The 24433-nt window shown below is 38.4% G+C and overlaps 1 protein-coding gene across 1 annotated transcript in view; it reads right to left on the bottom strand.

Annotated features, from left to right (window-relative positions):
• ERICH3 (glutamate rich 3) overlaps positions 1-24433 on the bottom strand; it is a 114291-nt gene that overhangs the window by 69026 nt on the left and 20832 nt on the right. The window contains exons 2-7 of the mRNA XM_036256783.1: positions 23762-23855; positions 18112-18237; positions 14095-14166; positions 12352-12480; positions 7332-7490; positions 2551-2769 (exon numbers count right to left, since the gene is read on the bottom strand). Coding sequence (XP_036112676.1) covers positions 2551-2769; positions 7332-7490; positions 12352-12480; positions 14095-14166; positions 18112-18237; positions 23762-23855 — 799 coding nt within the window. The remainder of the gene's footprint in view (positions 1-2550; positions 2770-7331; positions 7491-12351; positions 12481-14094; positions 14167-18111; positions 18238-23761; positions 23856-24433) is intronic.

Here is a 24433-nt window from a genome sequence, read left to right as displayed (position 1 = left end):
GTTCCTCTCTCTCCCTCCCACTCTACCTGAACAACAACAACAACAAAAATGCATTCCATGGTTCTGCTGTCCATGAGGCCAACATACCCCAGACAAGGACAACTCCTCCAGTCTGGGTCCCAGAATTACAGATGACCAACAACAAATAATAATGAGAGCAAGAAATAAACCTTTGCTGTTATAAGCTGAGTTGCCTGGGGTTGTATGCAAGATTAAACTACAATAAACTACTCTTCAGAGAACTTTCAGTAGAAAAGGAGAAATCAGAAGTCTAAGGCTACAGAATGTGAGGAAAGGGTTTGGTTACTTTATGTAAGGCCCAGGAATGTTGAGAGACAGGGATGAATATTAGAAAAAGAATAAAAATACAAATCAGAGAGAGAATAACAGACAATGTTAGGTGCCATGGGTAAGGAACAGGATGAGATCACCTCAGAGACGAGGGATACAATGCTCTGTCAGACTGTAACAAAGGGGGAGAATTGGTGAAAAAAGAAGTGAAAGGAGGAAATCTGATCAAGATGAGGAAAATAGTCTCAAGTTTTAGAGACAGTTATTGGTGGGGACAGATGCGAAGAGTGAGATGCTAACAAAAAGTAAATAAAGCACTTAAGAATGAGGTTGGTTACAATGACATTTTTCACAGAAGTGAAACAAATAATTTCAAAATTTGTGTAGAACCACAAAAGACCCCAAACAGTCTAAGTAATTTTGAGAAAGAACAAAGCTGGCAATACCATGCTTCCTGGTTTCAAACTATACCACAAGCACTAGTAATCAAAACAGTATGGCAGTTAGATAAATCCAGATACACAGATCAATGAAACAGAATATAGAGCCCAGAAATAAACCTGTACATTCATAAAGAATTAATTTACAACAAAGGAGCTAAGAACATACAGTGGAAAAAGGACAGTCTCTTCAATAAATGGTGCAGGGAAAACTAGATGGCCACATGCTAATGAATAAAACTATCCCACCATCTTACACCACATACAAAAAATAATTCAAGATGAATTAGAGACTTGAATGTAAGACCTGAAACCATAAAACTCCTAGGGAAAAAAATCCATAGGTGGTAAAGTCCTTGGTAAGCTCCTTTTTCTTGGTGGCCTTTTTTAGATATGACTCCAAAGGCAAGAGAAACAAAAGCAAAAGTAAACAGATGGGATTACATCAAACTAAAAAGCTTCTGTACAGCAAAAGAAACCATCAACAAAACTAAAAGGCAACTTGTTGAATGGAAGAAGATATTTTCAAATCATAATTTCCATCAGAAAGTTAAGGTTAGAACTACCACATGAACCAGCTGTTCCACTTCTGGATATTTATCTGAAGAATACAAAAACACTAATTCAAAAAGAGATATGCACTTCTAAGTTCACTGCAGTATTATTTATAATAATTAAGATGTGGCAACAACCTAAGTGTCCATCAATGCATGAATGAATAAAGATGTGATACACACACACACACAATGGGCTACTACTCAGCCATATATAATGAAGGGAATGTGTCATTTGTAACAACATGGATAGACCTTAAGGCTACTATGTCAAGTGAAAAAGTTAGACAGAGAAAGATAAATATAGGATGATTTCACTTATATGTGGAATCTAAAATGAATGAAATAAATAACAAAACAAAAAAAAATTAATAGATACAGAAAACATTGCCGGTTACTAGAAGGTGTGAGTGTTGGGGAAAAGGTTAAATTGTTGAAGGGAATCAATTGTATGGTGATGGGTGGTAACTAGACTTATAGTGGTGAACACTATATAGTGTATACAAATATCAAATTATTATATACATATTCATACATATATAAAACCTTATATACCAATTTTACCACAATAATGTTTAACAAGTCTTTGTGCAAGTTGACACTACATTCCCTAATTCTCAATCAGTGAAATGTTGGCCCAGCTACCTGCTAATAATCACAAAAATTACATATAATTACAATTAGTTGTATTTAGTTGTATACTTACACAATAAAAGTTGAGAGATATTTTACCTTTGTACAACTGGTTAGCTGGTCTTAGGACTATTCATCAGTATTTTGAGGAAATGAGAATAACAAAGTACAATATTTTCAAAGAACATTAAATTATTTTCTAAATGCTATACAGTAAGTTGCCAATAATCACTAAAAGTAAGCTTTTGTGTGTTATTTTATATAGTACATTGCTTTTTATGTTTAAGTTTCTGAATTTTCATACATTAAATATTGAAATATTTCTGACAATGTGACTGAATGAGAAAATTAAAGGAAATAAATAATTTGGAAATGGGTATAGTACAAACAATTCAATCACAAGATTTGCTGGATTTTTATCAATTGTGCAATTGGTTACTGAACTGTGCTACTCAAATATTTGATTTCAGATTCATTTAAGCTTACGATTACATTTATAAAAGTATTATAATTATTTATGCAAGTCATTTTGCCTTTGATTTCCTTAAAGTATTTTACTGCATATCTAGAAATTTAATAATGCAATGTAGTCTCTGCTAAATTAATAAAAGAAAACTTAATTCCATAATCACCCTGGCAAAGACTGGTTCTAAGCCATTTGGAGCAGTGGTTGGACGAAATCTTCTCCTTCTCCATGTTTCAGATCTATTTTCCCTCGTGATTTTTCCATTCGGGGGAGGAGGTGGAGGAGGAATAGGCATCATGTAATTGTTAGCGTTCAGGAGTCGATATTGATTCCCTCCATGTGAATTGTCCATGGAGCTCCTGAACCTCATCATCGCCTTCTTGCCCTGTAATCACATTTCATGACATAAGAGCCAGTGAAAGAGAAATGGTGACTCAACGTAACCCAAAATTAGAGACAAGACTGTATGATTGGCATTGCATGCAAACACAACTGATTTAAATAGGCAAACTCAAAACACTCCAGTCTGTTTGAAGTATCCATAGCAAATTAAATTTTCATGAATTTCTAACCTTATTAAGTGTATTTTTAAACCAAATATGCAGTGATGGCATCTTTGTGGTACTTTGGGGATTTTTTTTCCTCAACAATCCATTAAATCAAAGTAAAGTTAAACAATTTAGAATCAAGAAGTTTAAAGTGTTTACTTTGAATCAGGGTTGAACAATCTACTTAACAATAGGATGTTAGCACTTTCCTTATATTCATTTCACCCACTCAGGTTTTATAATAGTCTTTGATAATATAATATCAAGGTACCAAATACAGATGCTAACCCAGTGATTCTATTCATTTTATTTTTTTCTAGAAATTCATTTGCAAGATAACTATACAAATACACTGATGTAAATGTGAGGACACACACACACACACACACACACACACAATGTAACAAATTTAGTTGAACCATCAAGTCCATCAATAGGAGAATGTTTAACTAAAGTTTGCTTTGTTCTTATAATAGATTCTCACCAGGCTTCAAAAGGAATATTGTGAATATATTCATTCTGACATGAAAAGATCCATGTGGTGTAATCATACATTTCTTTTAAATAATTTATTTATGGATTTTGATAAAATTGATATCTGGAAGACTTGAACATAAAGTTGCCATGGAGATTTGGATTATTGGGGAGGATAGCATTTTATATATCTTTGTATTATTTGAAAGTTTGATCAACATGTATTACCTCAACAGTTAAAAAGCACCAAAGTTATAATCAATAATTATGTTACTTCTTTCAGTTATATTTGAGTCTTTGAATTTTCACAAATTGATTATTTTTGTGTATCTGAGGTAGTTTTCCAAACTTTAAGTCATCTTATTATTATTATTGTTTTTAATCCTCATCCAAAGATATTTTTCTCTTTATCATCAGATAGAGTGGGAAGGAGGGAAGGGGGAAGAGAGAGAGAGGGACAGAGAGAGAGAGAAATATTGATGAGAGAGAGACACGTCGACTGGTTGCCTCCCGCACCACCCGACCAGGGCCAGGGACGAACTGCAACCGAGGTACATGCCCTTGAGTGAAATCAAACCCGCAACTCATTGGTCCACAGGCAGACACTCCAACCACTGAGCCAAACTGGCCAAGGCAAACTATAAGTCATCTTAAATTATTTTTACCTACTTTTTACCAATTTATTTGGTATGATTTTAAATTTTTTTCGGTCAATTTATTCTTTATTTTGAGATGCTTAAATAGTGAAAAGTTATTTTTAAGAAAGGGAAGTCATTTTCCAAACATTTCTCATTGTAAATAAATAAAAGCAGGTCAAATAAAGACATGTATGTGTAGTACATATTCTGATTGAAGACAACCTTTATGTAAACAGAGAGGGATTTAAATGGACACTCACCAAGGAGTTTCTAATTGTTAGAATGATTCATATTGCAGGTGTTGTATTCTCATTTTACTATTTCTATATTTTCATTTTTCTGTGATGGTGTGCATTGTATTACAATAAAAATATAAATTAAAGTGAAAATAATAAAAACAATAAAATGAATGACTGAAAAACTTTCAACACTTTGTTTTTTTTATTTTGTTTTTTAATTTCTAGTAATTGTCAATCAACTTCATGCCTTATTTGGAAATGGTCTGATAATTTTTTTTAAATTAACATGCTGTTTCTTACCTCACAGTTTTAGCCCAGACCATCTTCAACATCTTTCCATGCCAGTACAAATAATTATATCTTATTATTTTAAACATACTTTAATATACTATAACATTCTAAAATAATACCCTATTAAATTCTTAGGTATCTTATATTGTTCACTATTATACTACTAAATATTCATGAATTTATTTCTTTTCACATATGTGTGTATTTCTGGAAGAAAATGCCTATATGTTAAAATGCTTGAGCATGTTCATTTAAAATGTTGACAGGTATTTCCATATTGCTTTCACAATAGTTGCACCTAGTTCTATTTCTATCAATAGTGCATGAGAAACTCTCATTCTAAGGATAATCATTTTCAATATGTCATTATTTTTACTCAATTTGATTGCAACCAGCCTGTTTTTTACCAAATTGCTTTTGCCTAAATCAAAGATCCTCACTCCAGACATCTAGAAGGATCGACCTGCTTATGTCTGTTGTACCTTCAAACAATTCCCATAGGCATACCACATCCTTCTTTAATCTTTGAGAAAGCAATGCAACTTTACTGAGTGTTCACTGTGTACTCGTCAATCATGCAGACTACTATTCTCCAGGAATTTCTTGTCTGATATTATATTAAATCATTTTTATCATCAGTGCCATTGAAAAAATTACATGCCTTTTCTGGCAATATATTTTGTCTGGGTACATCATAAGGTAAACTCCAGTAAGTGAGAGACTTTTGCCCGTCTTGATAATTGATATACCGCACATGCTGAGAGCAGTCCCTCAGTGAGAGCAAGCGCCCAGTAAATATTTACTGAATGAAAAGTGTAAGTTTAGCTAGTTTAAATTAATATGGGCTCAATCTCAATCTTGTCAGCCATGTAAGTTACCATTAAGTGCCTGTCCCGCAATCACTTACACCCCAAAACTTGAAAACAGAAGAATAAAAGGCCCCATGCATATTTAATTAATAAATCCACCTAGTGGCTCAGAGCAGATTTGGAAAATCACCTGAAAGGAAAAATAAATCCCTCCCGTAGCCAGTAGAACGTGAATATCTGACTGATAGTATTCACCTATCTTGCCGGAAAATGTATCTATCAAAGTAGTATAGTAAAATAATACTTCTAGGAGCATAGAAAAGAATATAGTCACCTTGGCAAACATGGAAATTGCCCATCCAAGTATTATCTAGGGTAGAGGAAATCTCACCCATTGGACTTTGAATATTTCCAGTCCTAATGGCAAAGTTATTCTTGGAGCATACAGGGGGGTTTAGCCAAAGACCCTTGAGTTTTCTGGTACCTTTGGCATCCCATTCCTGAAATGAGATAGGTGCATCAAGCCATCTTCGCCTGATGCCGCTAACATTCCATTCCGCCGTGTCTGCTCACTCTGATTCCGTGCTCACCAGGCAACCTGCCCATTGTGATGTGGCGTCCCACGCAGGTCTGCCTACGGGGTGGACATGCGCTGCTTCTACCAACTTGGATTACTTGATCTTTTGTGGAGCAATGATCCCTGATTATGATTTTGCTCCCCGTTCTGGTTTACTATAGGGAGAAAAATTAGCCTGTGGTGGGTTATTTTAGTTAGCCTGAGACCATCTCTCAGGATTGGACCATTCCTGAACCCTAGCTGAAACAGAAGCTGTCTGGACCCCCTAAGTGGAGACCAGACCCTAGAAAGTAGCAACCTAATTATGCCCCAGTAAGTTCCTGCCTGTCTCTAAGCAGTCTTCCCTAGAAACATACCATCACTTTCAGTTTAATTTCCCCTGCTTTCTGATAAAGTACTATTAAATGATAATAAATTATATTAATAATGTATGTATAATAAATTAAATTACATGCTATATAAGCTAAAAACCATGCTAAATGAATTAAAATATTAGTTATCATTTTTAGAGTTATATTTATACTCTTATTATGAAACAATCATTTATATGAATTAATTCCTTAGTGTCAAGGTTGTCTGTCAGAGATAGATCAAAACATCTTAATTTCATATGTCTTACGTTTCCTAAAAAAGGAATGGAACTGAATTCACCCATTTGAACACAATGACTATTGTATTATGACACAGGTTCTTAAGCTGGCAAATGTTTGTCTTGTGTTAGAAATATAAACAATACCCTCCCTAACTACTGAATGCCTTTGTTGCCTCCCTGTTTAAGGAACTCAGATGTGGGTACTATACCTGCTTTTATGCTCTTTAAAATATCTAAAAATGACCCGAGACATGACCTTGAAAAGGAAGCAGAGTCAAGCTCCTCTTTGTGCTTAATTCAGCATTTTTTAAAGATGGACTTTCTTTTCCTTTTATATCCAACATTCTCCAGAATCAAACTTGAAGCAATTTCCCACACTGGTGGTAAAGTAAGTCAGCATGCAAATGCAAACCTGTTCTTGGAAAGTTTCATTTTCTAGGTTTCGTGCATTAAACTTTGGAAGCAGTCACCACCGGGTCTGTTCTGATAGAAGTTATGTCCAACTATAGAAAGTTCCTCTTTGTTTTTCATACAACCCTTCAAATTAATGAGATCACTTGACATTACTGCACTTCTGCTCCTTACTCTTTTTGCTCACTAACACGGAAGTTATAGGCTTTCCCATTGGAGTGAGATAATTAAATAGACCATCGTGAGTGCTTAATAAGTGCGCAATCCACGTTTCACTGAGATACATTCAATCTAGCATCGTAAATACTGTGATAATCTAATAGTCTAATTGAGAATAAAAAGATATTTCTTGAAGAAATAACATTTACCCCAGTGGGAAACGGAGCTGCATTTTCCAGCGGTGAGGTTTTTGATCTGGAGCCCGGAGTGACCTTTGGAACAGTTCCTGTGGCAGGATTACTGGGAAGAGGCTGTAATCGAATCGGAGGCTGCATAATTCCTGGGGCAGTGTATGGTCTAGGGGCTGTCTAGACAATTAGGAAAAAAATCCATTTAAATTAGTACCTTGACATGTTTCCAGAACCAATTAATAACCCAACACCTTGACTAGAGTAATTAATGGTGCCTTTTTACTGAGCAGATTAAACTTTAATTACGTCCTTCCATTATACATACCCTTATGACCTAACGTATTTGTTAAAACATATGGTGTAGAAGTTCTTGACATAACTAAGTGCCACAACTACATAGTATCTAGATGAAGGAGAAGTTCTCTGTTAGGTTCCTGTATTTTATTCATACTGTACACTCACTGACAACACCTCATTTATGTTGCTCCTAGAAGGGCTTTGCTCAATTAAATGTTAAGTTGAATGATGTTCTTATTTTAGAGATCTAAAGGGATATGATTGGAATGAACGCATTTCTATTTAAATGTTTTCAACGTAAATTGTACTGTGGGTCCTTTAAGTCTTAAGATTAGCGCTGAAGTCCAAGCACTGCGATTCAAAAGAAGAAGAAAGGTAAATGCTTCACTATAATGCATTACTATTTAGTCAGCCTCTTCCTTGAAACACTAGGAAAATAAAAATAAAAAAAGAGTCCCTGGCAACTTTAGAAACCACTGTGAAAAAACCGAGAGGTTCTGTGGGCTGGAAGTTTCCCATGTGCCCCTCTTGTCTGCCTTCTGTGCCCTGCTCTGGCCTCTGGGAGTCATTTCTTCATGGACTACACCAACTGACCCCAGGATTCCTGTTACCTTTGGCCAATGAAAAGTATCAGCAGGAGATCAAAAGACAGGAGGAAACCAGATTGGGGTCTTCATTCTCCTGGACCCTTCCTACCGAGGTTGTGATGGGCCAGCTGGTGTCAGGAAGTCCCCAGCTGTGTCAGGAAGTCCTCTCCCAGCGCACAGGTAGGAGAGATTTCTGTCCAAGCACTCCCTTCCCCTCAGGCCGAGGTGGTGCGTGTTCCCACCGGGCTGACCCCAGCACGCTAAACATCCCTAGTTGTTTTCCTTACCCTTGCATGCATCTTTGTAAGCAGTTTCTTTACTAAACCTTCCTAATTACCCTATTTGTGCGAGCCATCTGTTTCCTGCTGAGACCCTGGCTGGCACACTTTCTGATCAAGAATATACTGCAGAGAATACCCGAGATGCCAGTGTGGAGCCGGGGCAGCGTCTTTCGCGGCACTGACAGAACAGTATGAGGGCAGTACAAAGGGCGGCAATGTTTCAAAAGTGGAAAAAACAAGGCTTTTGGCCTAGTTATTCTATTACAATAAAATGGTAGAAAACCTGTTAAGAATGATGCATACGCCCTGGCCGGTTTGGCTCAGCGGTTAGAGCATTGGCCCACAGTCCAGAGAGACCTGGGTTCAGTTCCCGCTGAGGACGTGTACCTCGGTTGCAGTTTGTCCCCAGCCCTGGTTGGTCGTGTGGGTGGCAGCCACTCAATGTGTCCCTTTCACATCGATGTTTCTCCCCCCCCCCACTCTGTCTGGACAAAAAATGGAAAAATGTCCTCGGGTGAGGATTAAAAAAAAAAGAATGATGCATACATATTTGGACAAGAGGATAGGAGAAGAATAGTAGATAGATGCCTCATAATAAGGTTTAATACATTGATTCTAAAGAATGGTGAACAAAATAGTCAACTATGTAAAAATGTAAATACATAAAAAATGACAGGGTAACTTCTACCACCAATAGTTGGTCTTTGTGCCATCCTGACAAGTATGTCATGTGTTAAATCTCTGATATTATTAAGTCAATATTTATAAGTACTACCAAGAGATTAAAAAGTAAATTTTAACACCCAACGGTGACACGGACAGCTAGTGCCAAACGATCCACATAACTGCTGCCAAAGAGACAATGCAACACAATTCCTGAGCTCTCACAGCTCGGAGAAGTAAAGTTATTTGGAATAAGTCAATGAGACTGGAAAATGAGTTCCACCGAAGCACTTATATTTTATCCAAATGGATGAACAACAGAAGAAAATGGAGGAGAAGAGAAGAGGAATGGTACATTCTTTTTAAAAGATTTTTTTTTCTTTAGAGAGAGAGGGAGACAGAGGGAGAAGCATCGATATGAGAATGAAACATCAATCGAACCAGCAACCTTTCGCTGCTAAAGATGATGCCTGACCAACTGAGCCCCTCCAGCCGGGGTGAGGAACGGCAAATTTGAACAGCCCAGTCAGAAGATAGCCAGGCATGGGAAGGGTGGCCAAGATAATATTTCCCAATATCTGTTTTCCTTTCTTTACCAGTAACAGAATTTTCATCAGGAAACACGGCTATTACAAATAAAGATCACATTTTCCAGCACCTCTTGCCATCCTGAATACATATATGCTCAGTTTTGACAAATAAGATGTGAGCAGAAGTGATACATGAAACTTCTAGATCATGTGCTTAAGAGAGAAGAAGTCTGAGCTTTTCATGACTTTATAGAGTAGAAATGTCACACCAGCTGACATGCAAGAATGAGTATTGGGGTGGAGAGGGGCTGCCTTACGTTCAAGTCATTGTTGTTTTGGGTCTCTGCACACAAACCTATATCCTGACCAACACAGGAAACCAAATGGATGGACTAGAACAGCATTGGATTTCATGAAATGGAACATAAGCCTATGAGTCCAAAAGTGGAGGGTCGTAAAACCCACAAAGAAAAACCAAGCTAGAGGTTTCTGAACAAGGGAATCGGATCATTCAAAAAAGTTCCTTTGGACTCTGTGAAACAAATAAGCCTTAAGACTCTCTCCTGTCAAATAATCCAACTGAACATGAGAACATTGAAAAACTAATGTAGGAATTCAAAAAAGCAGGTTAACTATAAACTAGAACATGATCAATTGACTGTTGTGTTCTAAATTTTACTTCTCCCCATTTGCATACAGATATCATTCAGTTAGATGAATGTAGCAGTCAAATGTTTAACTGATTACATTTATCTCTAAAAACAAATCTGCACCATTCAACTAACAGCTGTGAGCTACAAACTGTTGTAGTTCACATCAAAGGCCACCTTAAATCTGCTATATTTTAAATTGTTCATAATATATTTTCTTGGAATAAACATGGCACTGTAGCTTAACATTTTCAAATCTGTACCAGAATGTGAATCGAAACTGACTACCTGGTGATTATTCAGCTTAGCTGAGCATTTCTAATTCTTAGTGGAAGATCTCTGGGGGTGCATTTTCCAAGCCTGTGCAGAATTCGTTGAGTGACTTTCCAGAGTTTTAACTGGAGCAATGCAGCTAAAAGCTTATATGTTATTTTGAAAGTTTAGGTGCAGTTAGTGACCAAATGCAATAACTATTCACTGGGTGCTTTCCATATTCACTCAAGAACATTAAAAGAGCAAAATCGATGGCAATATCCCAAAAGGATTGTTGTCTCAATGGCACTTTGAGATCAGGAGTCAAATTTAAAGAACATGCATCCAGGTTGGGAAAACAAAGAGGAGGACCTGAATTTCTACAGAATAGAAACTACGATTCCCAAGATCGCGATAGGTGTCCCTTCGGGTGCAGAGCACCGTAGGGGGTGACCAAGAGAAGAGCTGTGGTTGACCAGACAGAAAGGCTTCTAAAGTGCTGGTGACAGTGTTTCCTGTAATTTTTAAATTACTTTCTCATTCCTGCCACATTAAGATCTTCTGGATGTATCATAAACTACTTATTGAGGGTGTTCAGCTGGAAAATTGAAAAGAAAGCCTTTCAAGGCTTTTTCCTCTCTGAAACAGGTGGGAAGATAGAAAACCGTATGTGATTGTTTCTTTTGTTTCGCCCAGTTTAAGCCTTTGCAAGTCTCGTGAATGTGCCACCCAATAGAATAATTATTTGTGTCCGTATACATTTAAATAAAGCCCGGAAATATGGCGACAACAAAGGGAAGACGGTTGCTTTTCATAACTTGAGCCGTTCACCCGGAAATGTCAAAACATATTTACCTTCTGAAAAATGTCAAAGCTTAACATTCTACGTGATGAACCTGCTTTAACAATCTGTGAAAGCACTGCAATTTCTCTATAAACATTGTGCAATCCAAAAAAATGTTCATGCTAACAAGGAAATATATTAGGCTACACAAAGCAAGAATAAAGATGCAATCAAGCAATTCATTTACAACTTCAACCACCAACCTCCAGCAAACATTCTGCAAATCTTTCCTTGTGTCTATATTGTTTCAGGCTACCTTACCTTCCTTCAAGCAAATACCACCTCTGGGTTATAAATGAATCAAACTGGAAGGAAAGGTCAGTGTGCAATTTCTTTACATGGGATTTCTGCACATTTAATTGTTTTTATCTTGGAGTTAGGTGCACATGCTTTTGATAAACGAAGCAGAAATAGAAGTATCTGGCCCAAAATGCGATCGAGTACCATCAGTAAGCTCTACAAGAAAGGTGGGAGCAGAGGGAACGGCAAGAACAAAATGCAGAGGTCAGAACACAAGCACAAGTACGGCAAAGGGGTTCAATTTTGCTGCACTGCCGAATGCTAAAGGATAATTGTGGGATAGCTCAGCTGAGGTCAGAGAGTGTAGGGCCTTAAATATCAGGTGAAAGATATTTCTCGAGGTGACACAAAGCAGGTGAAGGTATTTGGACATGTAAATAACACAAGTATTCTGTCCTTAAAGTAACTTAATCTGGCAGTAACAACCAAAATGAATTCGACGGGGGGTGTTGTTGATTAGAGGTGGGGCGTTCAGCAGAGACAGAGCTGAATAGATGCAGGACTATGCTTTCACTCAAAAGAATTCTCAGAATTATACAGACATGTACCCAGACAGCATTCTTTCTGAGAGTAATAAGAAATTATAAATTAATTACCGGGGATGGTGCATGACAGGGAGTTTGATGTGACTCACCAGTGTTATTGGACTGGAATGCCCTTCAGCGACCAGAACACCACGGCCACGGTTAGTCTTTGGGCCCACTGGTGGGTGGGGGTTCAGTACTGGCTTGCCTTTTTCCATTGGCCACCTTATGGGCTCCCCCTAGAATAAGAAAGTAATTTAACAAACTGATGCATAATTAATAATCCAGGTTTGGTTAGTGCCTACCAGGTAAAAAATACCACGTGACAAAAGAAGTCCTTTGCCGTTAGTTTCAAAATGCTCCTTCTGAGGTCTATCATGAGAGCCAGGAAGTTTCCGCAGCTGTCCTGGGCAGCAGGCTGCGGTAGTGAAAGGCAGGAAACTAGGTCTGCTTTATTCAAAGAAATATCTACAGGGGCAGTGTATCCTCCGTTTTCACAAAAATACTCATCCATCTGCTTTAAGTAGATCACTGCAAGAAACACAATGCTCCCCACCGCTCTGATCGGTAGAGAGTACCAGGAAGTGTTACTTTTCTACCTTGAAACATTATTAAATAATGCTCTGAGCAAAAGGCGCGCGTATGACACAAAAGAGGCCAAAATGTAGGTCTTTCACTCAGCGCAGCCATAAAGTGAAAATGGTTACAAGCCAAAATCATACAGGGAGGAACTGGAGTGTCTACCACAGATCTTCCAGCGCTGTAACCTGCCCATCTGTCTAGTTCGTGTGTCTGGCAACCTGGGCGAGAGAGGACCGCACTCTGCTCCGGGCAGCACGAGTCACTCTTTATTTCCAGGAACCGTTTTTCTCCATCAACACTTCAGCAGTGAATTATAGAACCCATAACTCAGTCCCTGATGGAGGACATATTGGCAAAGTTGAATTAACCACAAATCTCTACACACTAACTCTTCTGATCTTGAAAAACTGACCTGTCTTCTGTTATTTAACAACACTTTTGTAACAAGATTATCTTTTGACCATGATAAAATAGAGAGATTTGAGTCTATCAGGCAAGAGGGAAAAATTACTATCTTCTATGGCAAGTTGTTCTATAGAAGCTGTGCAAATATTCATCAGTCTGTGAAATGTCTCAGGCCTCACATTTGTAATACGGCACAGAAAATGAACATGTGAGCTCGAACGGCTCAGGAAATTGAGTAAAACTGCCCACCTACACTGGAACCTTTCAAACAGGCCTAATTGAATCTCTCATCTCTCGATTCAAATTTATATATTTCATACGTTCACCTCAATAAGGATACAAATACGAAAATAGGAAACCAGCAAGGAATTTTTAAACATCTCGTCCTAAATGCCTAAATCTTATGCTTTTGTTTGCTAGGGTAGATTTTTCCTACCGCATGCTCTCAAGGGTCACATTTGCATGAAAATGTTCCATTGGACCATTCTGGGAATGCCCTGTTCTCTATCACATAGCAAACATCACCATCTATTTTACCTTCTTAAGACAAAAAAACAAAAAATCTTCCAGCCTCTGTCACATATCAGCCAAGAAAATACAAAAGCAAAATTCCAAACTTGAAACACGTTTTCAAGATTTTCTCTGAAAGGTTTGTGTCATAAAACTTACTTTGCATGGGCAGCTCCTGTTTTGTCATGATCTGTAATGATGGTGGTCAAGATTTCGGCTTGGTGAAACCATCACCTGACCTCAGCTATGACTTACCCAAAGTAAAGTGCCCAAAGGAACGTCAATAATAGCACCAATGGCTTTCATAATCATTAAATTCTATTATGAAGTTAACAGAGAGTTATGCAGCTTCTTACCTTAAACCTCTGAATTCGCTCCTTTCTTGCTAAGGTCTCCAGTTTCTTTTTAATTTCAAGCTGATGGTAACGCTAAGCATACAGGAAAGAATGGATGAGAGATTCATATCAATTACAGCGACACATTTTTTTAGAGGAAAATAATCCTACCAGCTAACGGTATTCTCAATTACCCTTCTTGTCATGGAGATGGAGAAGAACCCCTGCTTTAGTGTGCAAGTGGGAATATAAATTGGTGTAACTCTTTGGAAAGCCAATATAACATATCTCAGACAGATAAAAGTATCCCTACCCTTTAACCAATAAATTTCACTTCTAAACTTAGGAGGAAATCTGGATTTTTTTCTTTAAATGTTCTATGTGCAAAGAGGCTATCAAAAAGGTTTTTGTGGTCGTTGTTGGGAGGTTGTTCTCTTCAATGCAGAAATTCAGAAGCACTATTAACCTTAAAATGGTTAAGTTTTTCGCACATTCAATGGAATAGAATATAATCATTAAAATTAAGTTATAAAGATTTTGTTTTTAAAAATGGAAACTACATGTAATACAGAAATAAAAGAGAATACAGAATTGCACAGAAAGGCAATTTAATTTCTCAAATTCATATTGTGTGCTTGTCCCCACAGTAGGAAGGTGTTTCGTGTGTATCATCTCTTCTTAAACAACTGTAATTGCTAAGCAATCTTATTTTACAAATTCAGAAACTGAGGCAGAGTGTCACAAATTCGCCCCCAGGTCACACGTCTAGTCAATAGTTGAATTTCAGTCTGACACTATCTTCCTATATATGTTTGTTGTTTGTTGTTTTTGTTTGTTTGTTTGTTTGTTTGTTTTCACAAAACCATGGTCCTCTCAAAACATAGCCTGCTTTTATTAATGTATAAATATGAAGAGAGACTAAAAGAAAAGGTGAGTATGTAAACAGCAGTTATTTCCGAGAGGAGGCTTTATATGTGGTTATTTACCTTTTTGATGCTTTCTTGTGTTTTCCAAATTTCCTATATTAGTCATATAATTAAAAAATAAAACTCATGTAAAAATAATCTGCTTACAATTCAGATTAAAATAGTTGAGACACATTTGAGAGCATTCTAAAGGCTTTTCTTTGTCCTTGACCCCCTCCTGCTTGTCCGAGGCCCTGCAGACTCGGCCATTCCTGACCCAAGCACTTCCCTTTCCTCTCCCCCCTTTCCTGTGCTCCCACCCACCTATCACCAAACTTTATTAGGTTTGATATCAACCACTTTCCATCCTCTACTTATTTCCAACTCATCGCAGTCACCCACTCCCACCGCCTCTCCTCACCACCATCGCTGAACTGCTTTTACCAAGGTCACCAATGTCTTTGTCCTCTGGGTCAAGCCTAAATTCTTTTGTCCCAGCACTCACCATGCATAACCATTCTGCCACTCATGAGAACCTGATGGCTTCCAGGACACCACTCTATCAGGCACCTTTCCGCCACTCGAACAAAGATTCTGTTCCTGCCTGTGTGGTCCCTGATCTCCTGCAGTGCACACACCACCCGCCCAGCTAGAAACCTCAGAGCTCCTCAGCCTGCCTCACTCAGTCGTCCTCCCTCTCCCCATCCCCACAGACAGCCACGTCTCCCCAGCGTGTCACTACTGCTGTTAGTTCACACCCTTTGGCGACGGCTTCCTAATTGACCTCCCACCTCCAATCTTTTCCAGCTCATTAATCCATCTTCTGCATTTTCAGCAACATCATCTTTCTAAAACAGCTCTGCTCCTCTGTTTCACTCTCCTGCTAAAGAAACGTTTCATCTCCTCATCACTGCACTCCAAACTTAGTTTGGAATTGGAGGCCCTCCGGAAACTGGGCCCCGACGGACTGGGGAGTGTCCCTTCCTGCCGCTCGTTCAGCCAGCCCTGTGCAGTGTGGCCTCAGTGAGCTTTCCTTTCATGCACAATGTCCTTCCACGCCTCTGTATTCTCACTCTCCGAAACGCCTTCCTCGTGTGTTCACGCGATCTCCCATTCCGTGTTCAAGGTCTACTACACACGGCAGAACGTCTGTGCACCTTCCTCTGCCTCTGCAGGGGCAGTCACCGATCCCTTCCTCTCTGAGCTCAGTCTGTTTGCTGTTCTTCTAGCATCCGATCACTTTCCACAGTATTTTTCAAAATTATATCTCGCAGCTATGCATCACATAGCCTCCTAATGGTACATAGTAAGCCTGCAATTATTGTTTGTTGCATGAATCGATGAATATTAATAGGACAACATTAGTAAACAGCATCAGCCTAAACTAAATGTGAGACAATTTAGAAAGAAATATTATATTTGTTAATTAATTTATATGTGATAATTATATATATCATGTATTATATTTACCATTTATCTAAAATATTTATTCCAGACCTTAAGAATACACAGAGATGCTTAAATAATAGCACATTTACCAGTTATAATGTATCAGTTACATGAAAGTTTGGAAAACCAAACTTCAAGAATCAAGGGTAATACAGAACTTGGTGCCTACTGATTAAGTTTGAAACTAGGTATAGATTAATTTTACACTGTACTGTTTTTTTAAATATTAGTTGTAGAATTGCAATGAATATTTTTATAAACAAGTGAGTTTGGGGGCATACACAGTGATTCTATGTAACTCATGCTCATGATATAAGCACAAAATGAATCCGTAAATTAACAGATCACATCCATCTTGAGCGAATACACTTGCTTAATATAATGGTAGCATAATTTTCAGTGGCACTAAACTTGGTATTGGTTTACTGATGATTCTATAGTTGTTCATAAATGTTTACTGCACCCACAGGTCAATGGTTTTATGAGGCAGGTTTTCTGATTTATTGCTATATGTTCAAGCCAAGAAGTGACATGCTTTTTCACAGAGATTAAAATGGTGTTGATGCTTGAAACTACAAATTTCATGGAGCAAGGCTAAAATAATTTATCAAGTTAGCTAGCTATCCTACTAAAAATGCCATGTCAGATTTTTTTTTAAATGTTGTTGCTGCTTAGATTGTAAATCCATGCTGACCAATGTGGCCTAAAGTAGGAGGGACGGCAGATGTTTCTATGCCTATTCCTTGGAATTGAGCATACGGCTGAGCTTCGGAGCCTTAAAAGAGTAACAAATCTGAAATAATTCATGGCAGTAGAATTACTGATATTTAAACAGACATCACTTTTTTTTTTTTAGCAAATGGAAATTGAGGTACAGATGGTGAGGGCTGGTATGTTTTAGAATAGCCATTATGGGTTAAAAATCTACATTTCTTACATTAAAAATCACAAAGTATATAATGGTGTCCATATTTTTCTCAAACTGAAATGGAGAAAAGCTTACATTAGCCTGTTGGCTCCTTGCTACCTGGAGAAATATAGAGCGTTTCTCAGGTCACCTTGTTCCATTCTTTTTTTTTTTTATTTATTTTTTTATCCTCACCATAGGACATTTTTCCATTTTTTGTTCAGGTAGAGTGGGAGGGAGAGAGAGGAACAGAGAGAGAGGAGAGAAACATCAATGTGAAGGGACACATCGAGTGGCTGCCACCCGCACGACCAACCAGGGCCGGGGACAAACTGCAACCGAGGTACGTGCCCTTAGCGGGAACCGAACCCGGGTCTCTCCGGACCGCAGGCTGACGCTCTAACCGCTGAGCCAAACCGGCCAGGGCTGTTCCATTCTTTTTTAATGAGCTAAAAGAAGAATACCTCTGCCTCTGGATATAGAAGCATTATTAATTACTATACTAGAAAATATCAGTGATCTGCCCAGCCGGTGTGGCTTAGTGGATTGAGCATGACCCATGGGCCTAGAGGTCCCAGTTCGATTCCTGGTCAGGGCACATGTCCGGTTTGCAGGCTCGATCCCCAGTAGGGGGTGTGCAGGAGGCAGCCAATTGATGTTTCTCTCTCACATGGATGTTTCTATCTCTCTGTCCCTTCCTCTCTCTCTGAAAAATCAATAAAAAAAAAAAGAAAGAAAGAAAATATCAGTTATAAAGAAAATAGTAAATATTTGTACCTCCATATCGAGGACCTTATGGAAAATAGCCTGGGCTAAGCACTGCCGGATATATTTTTGGTGATCCTTCTTCATGATATTTAGTTTGTATTCTTTTTCAGAAAGTATTCTTCCACTTCTTGTGATCTGTCATGAATAAATAAGACACACACAGAAATACAAAGCAGAAAATGTATTGTTAGTCATCAAAAAGGCAGAGGTAGAGAGAGAAGCAGCGTCTCCTGAGCCTAAAGGAGTATACTACTGTGGTTGATAAACTTTCACTTTTAATAAATATTTCATAAGGCAAAAAAAGAAAAAGACAGTCGTATCTACCCATCGCTGTGAAAACACACACAGGTGGTGCACTTGTTTAAAACAAGGTTTTCATGAGAGTGGCAATTTTCCCTTGATAGAACCCAGGTGTTCTTTTCATTTCTTTTCTTGTGCACATCAGGGAGGAAGGGGTGGGGTGCTACCTTGAAACAATGTATAGGAGCAGTGATCACAGGACTGATGCTCTCACAGGTAGTATACTCTGAAGGGCAAAACAGGTAAGCTACAGAGATTCTCATCAGTTTGTTTTTAAAATAATTGGCTTCATTACTTTGTTTTCACACTGCTCTTTCTTCTTCCACTCTCCAGCCCAGAATGTAATATAACTTGTTGTGATTCAGATATTTTTAGATTATGCAGTGCTGCAGATATAAAATATTCCAGACTCGTTACTACTGGCATCATTGCAAATCCCAGAAATGGTAGTTTCTGTTTTTTACTTATAGTTGACCATTGAACAACATGGGATTTAGGGGGTACTCATCCCCACACTGTTGAAAATCTGCATATAACTTTTGAATCCTCAAAAACTTAGTTGTCCTTCAGTGTCTGTGGGGAATTTGTTCCAGGACCCCTGCTGATACCAACATCCACAGATGCTCAAGTCCCCTGTATACAATGATGTAAATCAATGCATACAGTTGGCCTTCAACATCTACAAATCAAAAACAATACAGGTATTTATTGAAAAAAATGCACATGTAATTGGACGAATGCCATTCAAACTTGTGTTATCTGTCATTCAAGGGACAACTGTACTTGTTTTTCTTTTCTTTTAATCCTTCCTGTGGGCATTTTCCTTTCTTTCTTTCGTGTGTGTGTGTGTGTGTGTGTGTGTGTGTGTGTGTGTGTTTGTGTGTGTGTGTGTTTCTATATGTTTTGTAAACAAAGGGTGATATTTTTCTTGGATTGTTCATCTTCCTTTCCACTTCATTTTCAGATCTAATCTGCACCCACAGGTTTCTCAATTTTGATAACTGTGGGTTTTTTTTAGAAATGTTATTGCAACATATTGAAGTGTTGCAATTAAGCTGTGCTACAAATGACTGGCTGCTGATAATCGTTTTTTATGCATACATTTCCCAGGGGAAGAAAGGGGTATGCTTATGGAGAGTACGCCTGTAACTAAAACTCCACTGCAGTCTTGGAAACGCGTTGTCCATGGGATAGCATGTCATGTACTCCAACAGGAGAAATATGTTGAGAATGTGCTGAACTGCCTCCCCTCTGCAGTTGACATGAGTCATTAGTATCTCTCCTCTGGGGGTTGTGTGATCGCTCCAGCTAGACTGGAAGTTCCTACAGGGCAAAAGTTGTTCAACTTGAGCCTGCATTAAAGTCACCTAGAAGGCACATTGAAAAACAGATTGGGCTTTTGATGGGGATTACATTAAATCTTTAAATTGCTTTGAATAACATGGCCATTTTAATTTGGTACAGCCACTATGGAAAACAGGATGATGGTTCCTCAAAACATTAAGAATGGCATTACCACATGACCCAGAAATCCCTCTTGGGTATCTATTCGAAAAAATGGAAACCATTTATTCATAAAGATATATGTACGTCTACAGCCAGACACCACCACTAGTGCAGCCTCAATGTGTGGGGATGGGGTGAGCTGGGGGAACCCGGCTGCCCCCTTTCTTGCTTTGCCCTCCCAGCGATGGCGACCAGAGGACATCCATGGGGACAGCACTGGGAATTCATGGGTTTGGAGCCCCACAACCCACTGAGTTACCCTGCAGGGTTGGTCCCCTGGGACCAGACAACCAGGGGAGGTGCCACCTTCCCAGGAAACAAAGTCCATTTTCCATCACCCCATGGAGATCTGAAAAGCCAGAGAAGTACAAGAGAGCTAAAACAACTTACGATTCAGTGTTACCTACTGGAAAACAATGGAAAGACTTATCGATGTACTAGAGATGTGCTACTGCTACTTCGATGCACAGAGAGAGAGGAAATCCATCAAACACCAGGAATAACCAAGGTAAATGAGGCAGCTCAGAAAGAAAATGAAAATCTCCAGGGGGAAAAAAAAAAGTAAAGACATGGAAATAAGTGGTTTAAATGACAGAGAATTCAAGATCGCAGTTATGAAAAAATTCAATGGGATGCAAGAAAACACTGATAGGCAGTTTAATGAACTCAGAAACCAAATCAATGAATAAAATGAGTACTTCACCAAAGATACTGAATATTTAAAAAAGAACCAAATACAAATTCTGGAGATGAACTCAATAAAGAGATCAAGAATGAACTAGCAAGAACAGGAAATAGAACTGACCAGATGGAGAAAAGAATTAGTGATATTGAAAACAGAAATCTAAAAAGAATGCAGAGGGAAGAAGAGAGAGACTTGGGCATTAAAAAAAGAAAAGTGAGAACTATCTGACTCCATCAGGAAGAAGATGTAAGAATTACAGGCACACCAGAAGAAGAGAGGGAGAAAGGAACAGAGCCTATTCAAATACTTGATGAGAAATTCCCAAACTTATGGGAAGAGCTAGAATCTCGAATCCAAGAAGCCAACAGAACTCCTAATTACCTCAATCCAAAAAGGCCTTCTCTAAAGCACAATTTATTAAAACTGTCAAAAATTAATGACAAAGAATGCTCAAGGCAGCCAGGGAAAAGAAAAATCTAACCTATAAAGGAAAGCAGATTAGGTTGTCACAGGACTTCTCAGCAGCAACTCTTTAAGCTAGATATTCAAATATTCAAACTACTGAAAGAGAGAAATTATCAGCCAATAGTAATATATCCAGCAAAGTCATCCTTTAGATATGGAGGAGAAATACAGACTTTTGTAGACATACAAAAGCTGAGGGAATGTATCACCAGAAAACCTTCATTGCAGGAAACAAAGAACAAAAGGTCATAACACTATGAGTATGATCACCAACAAACTGGCAGCGTAAACAGGGACAACTTGTGACAACAAAAACGTAAAAGTGGGGAGGGTAAAGTTCTGAATTTACAAAGAAGGATGGAGATCAGATGCATTCAAAAGAAAAAGGAATCCTGTACACACAAAACTTTCTTTTTCATAAACCTAATGGTAGCCACACACAAAGAAATTCAAAACTGAGACACATACTTAATAAAAGAGGAAACAGAGGGGGAAAGTACACAATACCACCAAACAAAAGCAACAGACAGAAACACAACGGAAAAGAACCAATGGAGGCACGGAGCTACCAGAAAAATATATATAAAATGGCTGCAGGGAATCCTCATACATCAATAATTACCCTATATGTAAATGAACTGAATTCACCAATAAAAAGGCACAGAGTAGCAGATTGGATCAAAAAACAAAACACAAAAAATTTATTCACAAAGCTAAATGCACCCCTATGTCTATTGCAGCAGTATTCACAGACATAAAAAAATAAAAATAAAAATAAAAAAGCATCCTTCAATAGAGGATTGAATAAAGAAGATGTGGTACGTATGTGCAATGGATTATGACTCAGCCATGAGAAAAGGTGATATACTCCCATTTGCGATAACATGAATGGACCTTGAGAATATTATGCTGAGTGAAATAAGTCAGAGTGAAAAAGTCAAGAATTATATGATTTCACTCATATGTGGAATATAAATCTGAAAGCAACAAACAAACTAACAAGAAAAACAAACAAAAGCTCTTAGACACAGGTAACAGTTTTGTGGTCACCAGAGGGAAAGGAAGGGGGTCGTAGAAAAGGGTAAAGAGGCCCTGGCCAGTTTGGCTCAGCGGTTAGAGCGTCGGCCTGTGGTCCAGAGAGACCCGGGTTCGGTTCCCGCTAAGGGCGCGTACCTTGGTTGCAGTTTGTCCCTGGCCCTGGTTGGTCGTGCGGGTGGCAGCCACTCGATGTGTCCCTTTCACATCGATGTTTCTCTCTCTCTCCCTCCCGCTCTATCTGAACAAAAAAATGAAAAAATGTCCTTGGATGAGGATTAAAAAAAAAGAAAAGGGTAAAGAGGGTCAAATAATGGTGACAGAAGGAGAATGGCGAACACACAATGCAATATACAGATGATGTATTATAGAACTGTACACTTAAAGCCTGTGTAATTTTATTTTAAAATGTCACCCCCTAATAAATTTAATAAAATAAATTTTTTAAAAAACTAATTGATTGGCCTCACCCCCATAGCTTCTGACTCTATAGGTCTGGGGTGGGGCTATAAAATTTGCATTTTCTAACAAGTTCCCAGGTGAAGCTGAACATTGCTGATTCAGAGCCTATATTTGAAAGACTACTCTAGAGAAAGAGCTGTGTCTTCCTTATCTGAGTTGCCATGCACATAACAAACGTTCAATTAAGTGCTTGTTAATGATGTTGATAAGTAAATACCAAGTCCTTCCTGTTTACACATGAAGCTCACATATTGTTATCCAAAGAAGTAATGCTAATAGTAACCACAATAATTACAACAACCATTTATTACACAGCTCTAATTGCCACAACAATCCTGAGGGCTGGGTATCATTAGTTTTATTTTACAATTGAGAAAGCCTGAGCTGACAAAGTTGCGGGATTTGCTAGAGTCAATGCCTTGGAAAGGACAGAGCCAACTTTCAGCCAGGTCTGTCTGATAACAAAGCCTCAGGAGGCAAAAAGCAAGCACTCAGAGACCTGAGATCCACAGGCCAGAGTGCCAAGCCTATAAACAAGCCAGGCATAGCAACAATGGTTAAGAAAAACCACGTGGCTTAAGAAAGTACACAGCAAAACTCTTCTACCACACTTTCTATGACCAAACCCGTTTCTTTCAATGGAAAGCTCTAGTATTTTTTAGTGGTTTTTACATTACATTCAGAGGAATGGGATGATTGTGGAAATGATAGTTTGGAGCTAGCAAAATACATTAATGTATCAATAAACCACCCCAGAATATGAAACTGTTTTTAAAAAGTCAAAGAGAAATTGTGAACTGTTTGTATCTTTCACAACAGATTCTGGGATTATTAAAAACAACATAATTTTTCCTACAGACAGTAATCCTCTCTATCCTTAATCCTTAATAGTTCTTGGCCCATAGACTGTGTTCAATAAGTCTGTTGACTAACTGAATGAACAAAGAAGTAAATGTGCTGCTGAGAAGTCAGGGTTTTTCCTCAGTAATTTATAAGTTGCCTTAGTAGTCCCTGTGACCTCTTTTCCTATCTTTTGAAACACAGCCTCAAAATGATAAATCAGAGCTTTGAAAAGGAAGTAATTTTTTCTGAAATGAGGAGGGGAGGACATGCCACTAATTAGCTCAGAGAGAAAACCAGAAAATGGAAGGAATTGTTGGACTTAATGAAACAAAAGGGCAGGGAGAAAGTAAAGCAAAAACTTACCAGCCCTGATCTTAAGAGATGTTGCCTTATCCTCGTATTGTTAAAATATCCAGCCAGGTGTTTGTCGGTAAGACTATTATATGCTGCAAGTAATCTGAAACAGAAAAATGAAACCATTAAGGTTTTATGAAGCGTTGCTTGATAACCAAGGATATTCTTGACTTTCTTATCCCCAAACTGTGCATAATCTTACTCATCCAGCCAGCCATTCACGTATGTGTCTAATACACAGGTACTACTGAGCACCTACTGTTTTCTACGTTTTACGATAAGAACTGGGAGAGAGTCCTGATATTGTTTTTCCTAAAGACAAGTATGAAAATCAGACACGAACAATTAAATTAATGCAAAAAATCCAACAACAGAAATATGCAAAAAGTCATGGGGACACAGAGAGGGAGAGCACCAACCCCAGCTGGCAGGAATGTCTTCACAGAGGAAGCCTGATGGCAAAGTTGGGGTCCTTCAGAGGATACTTCCTGCACTGCGCAGGGCTTTCCCTCACATGCTGGCGAGAGGCCAACACCTGTGATGCAAAAGCATCTCTTCTCCCAGGAAACGTTTCCTGAAACAGCCTGGGTGTGCTATTACCTTCCACTCCACTCCCCAGTACACATCGCACAGTATGCTATTGCTTTAGTCTCTTCTGCTAGACTTCAAGGCCAGGACGGT

This window comes from Molossus molossus, unplaced genomic scaffold, assembly GCF_014108415.1.
Source record: "Molossus molossus isolate mMolMol1 unplaced genomic scaffold, mMolMol1.p scaffold_m16_p_12, whole genome shotgun sequence".
Taxonomy (NCBI): Eukaryota; Metazoa; Chordata; class Mammalia; order Chiroptera; family Molossidae; genus Molossus; species Molossus molossus.
Note: the sequence above shows the minus strand (reverse complement) of the source record. Positions and strands in the feature narration are given on the sequence as shown.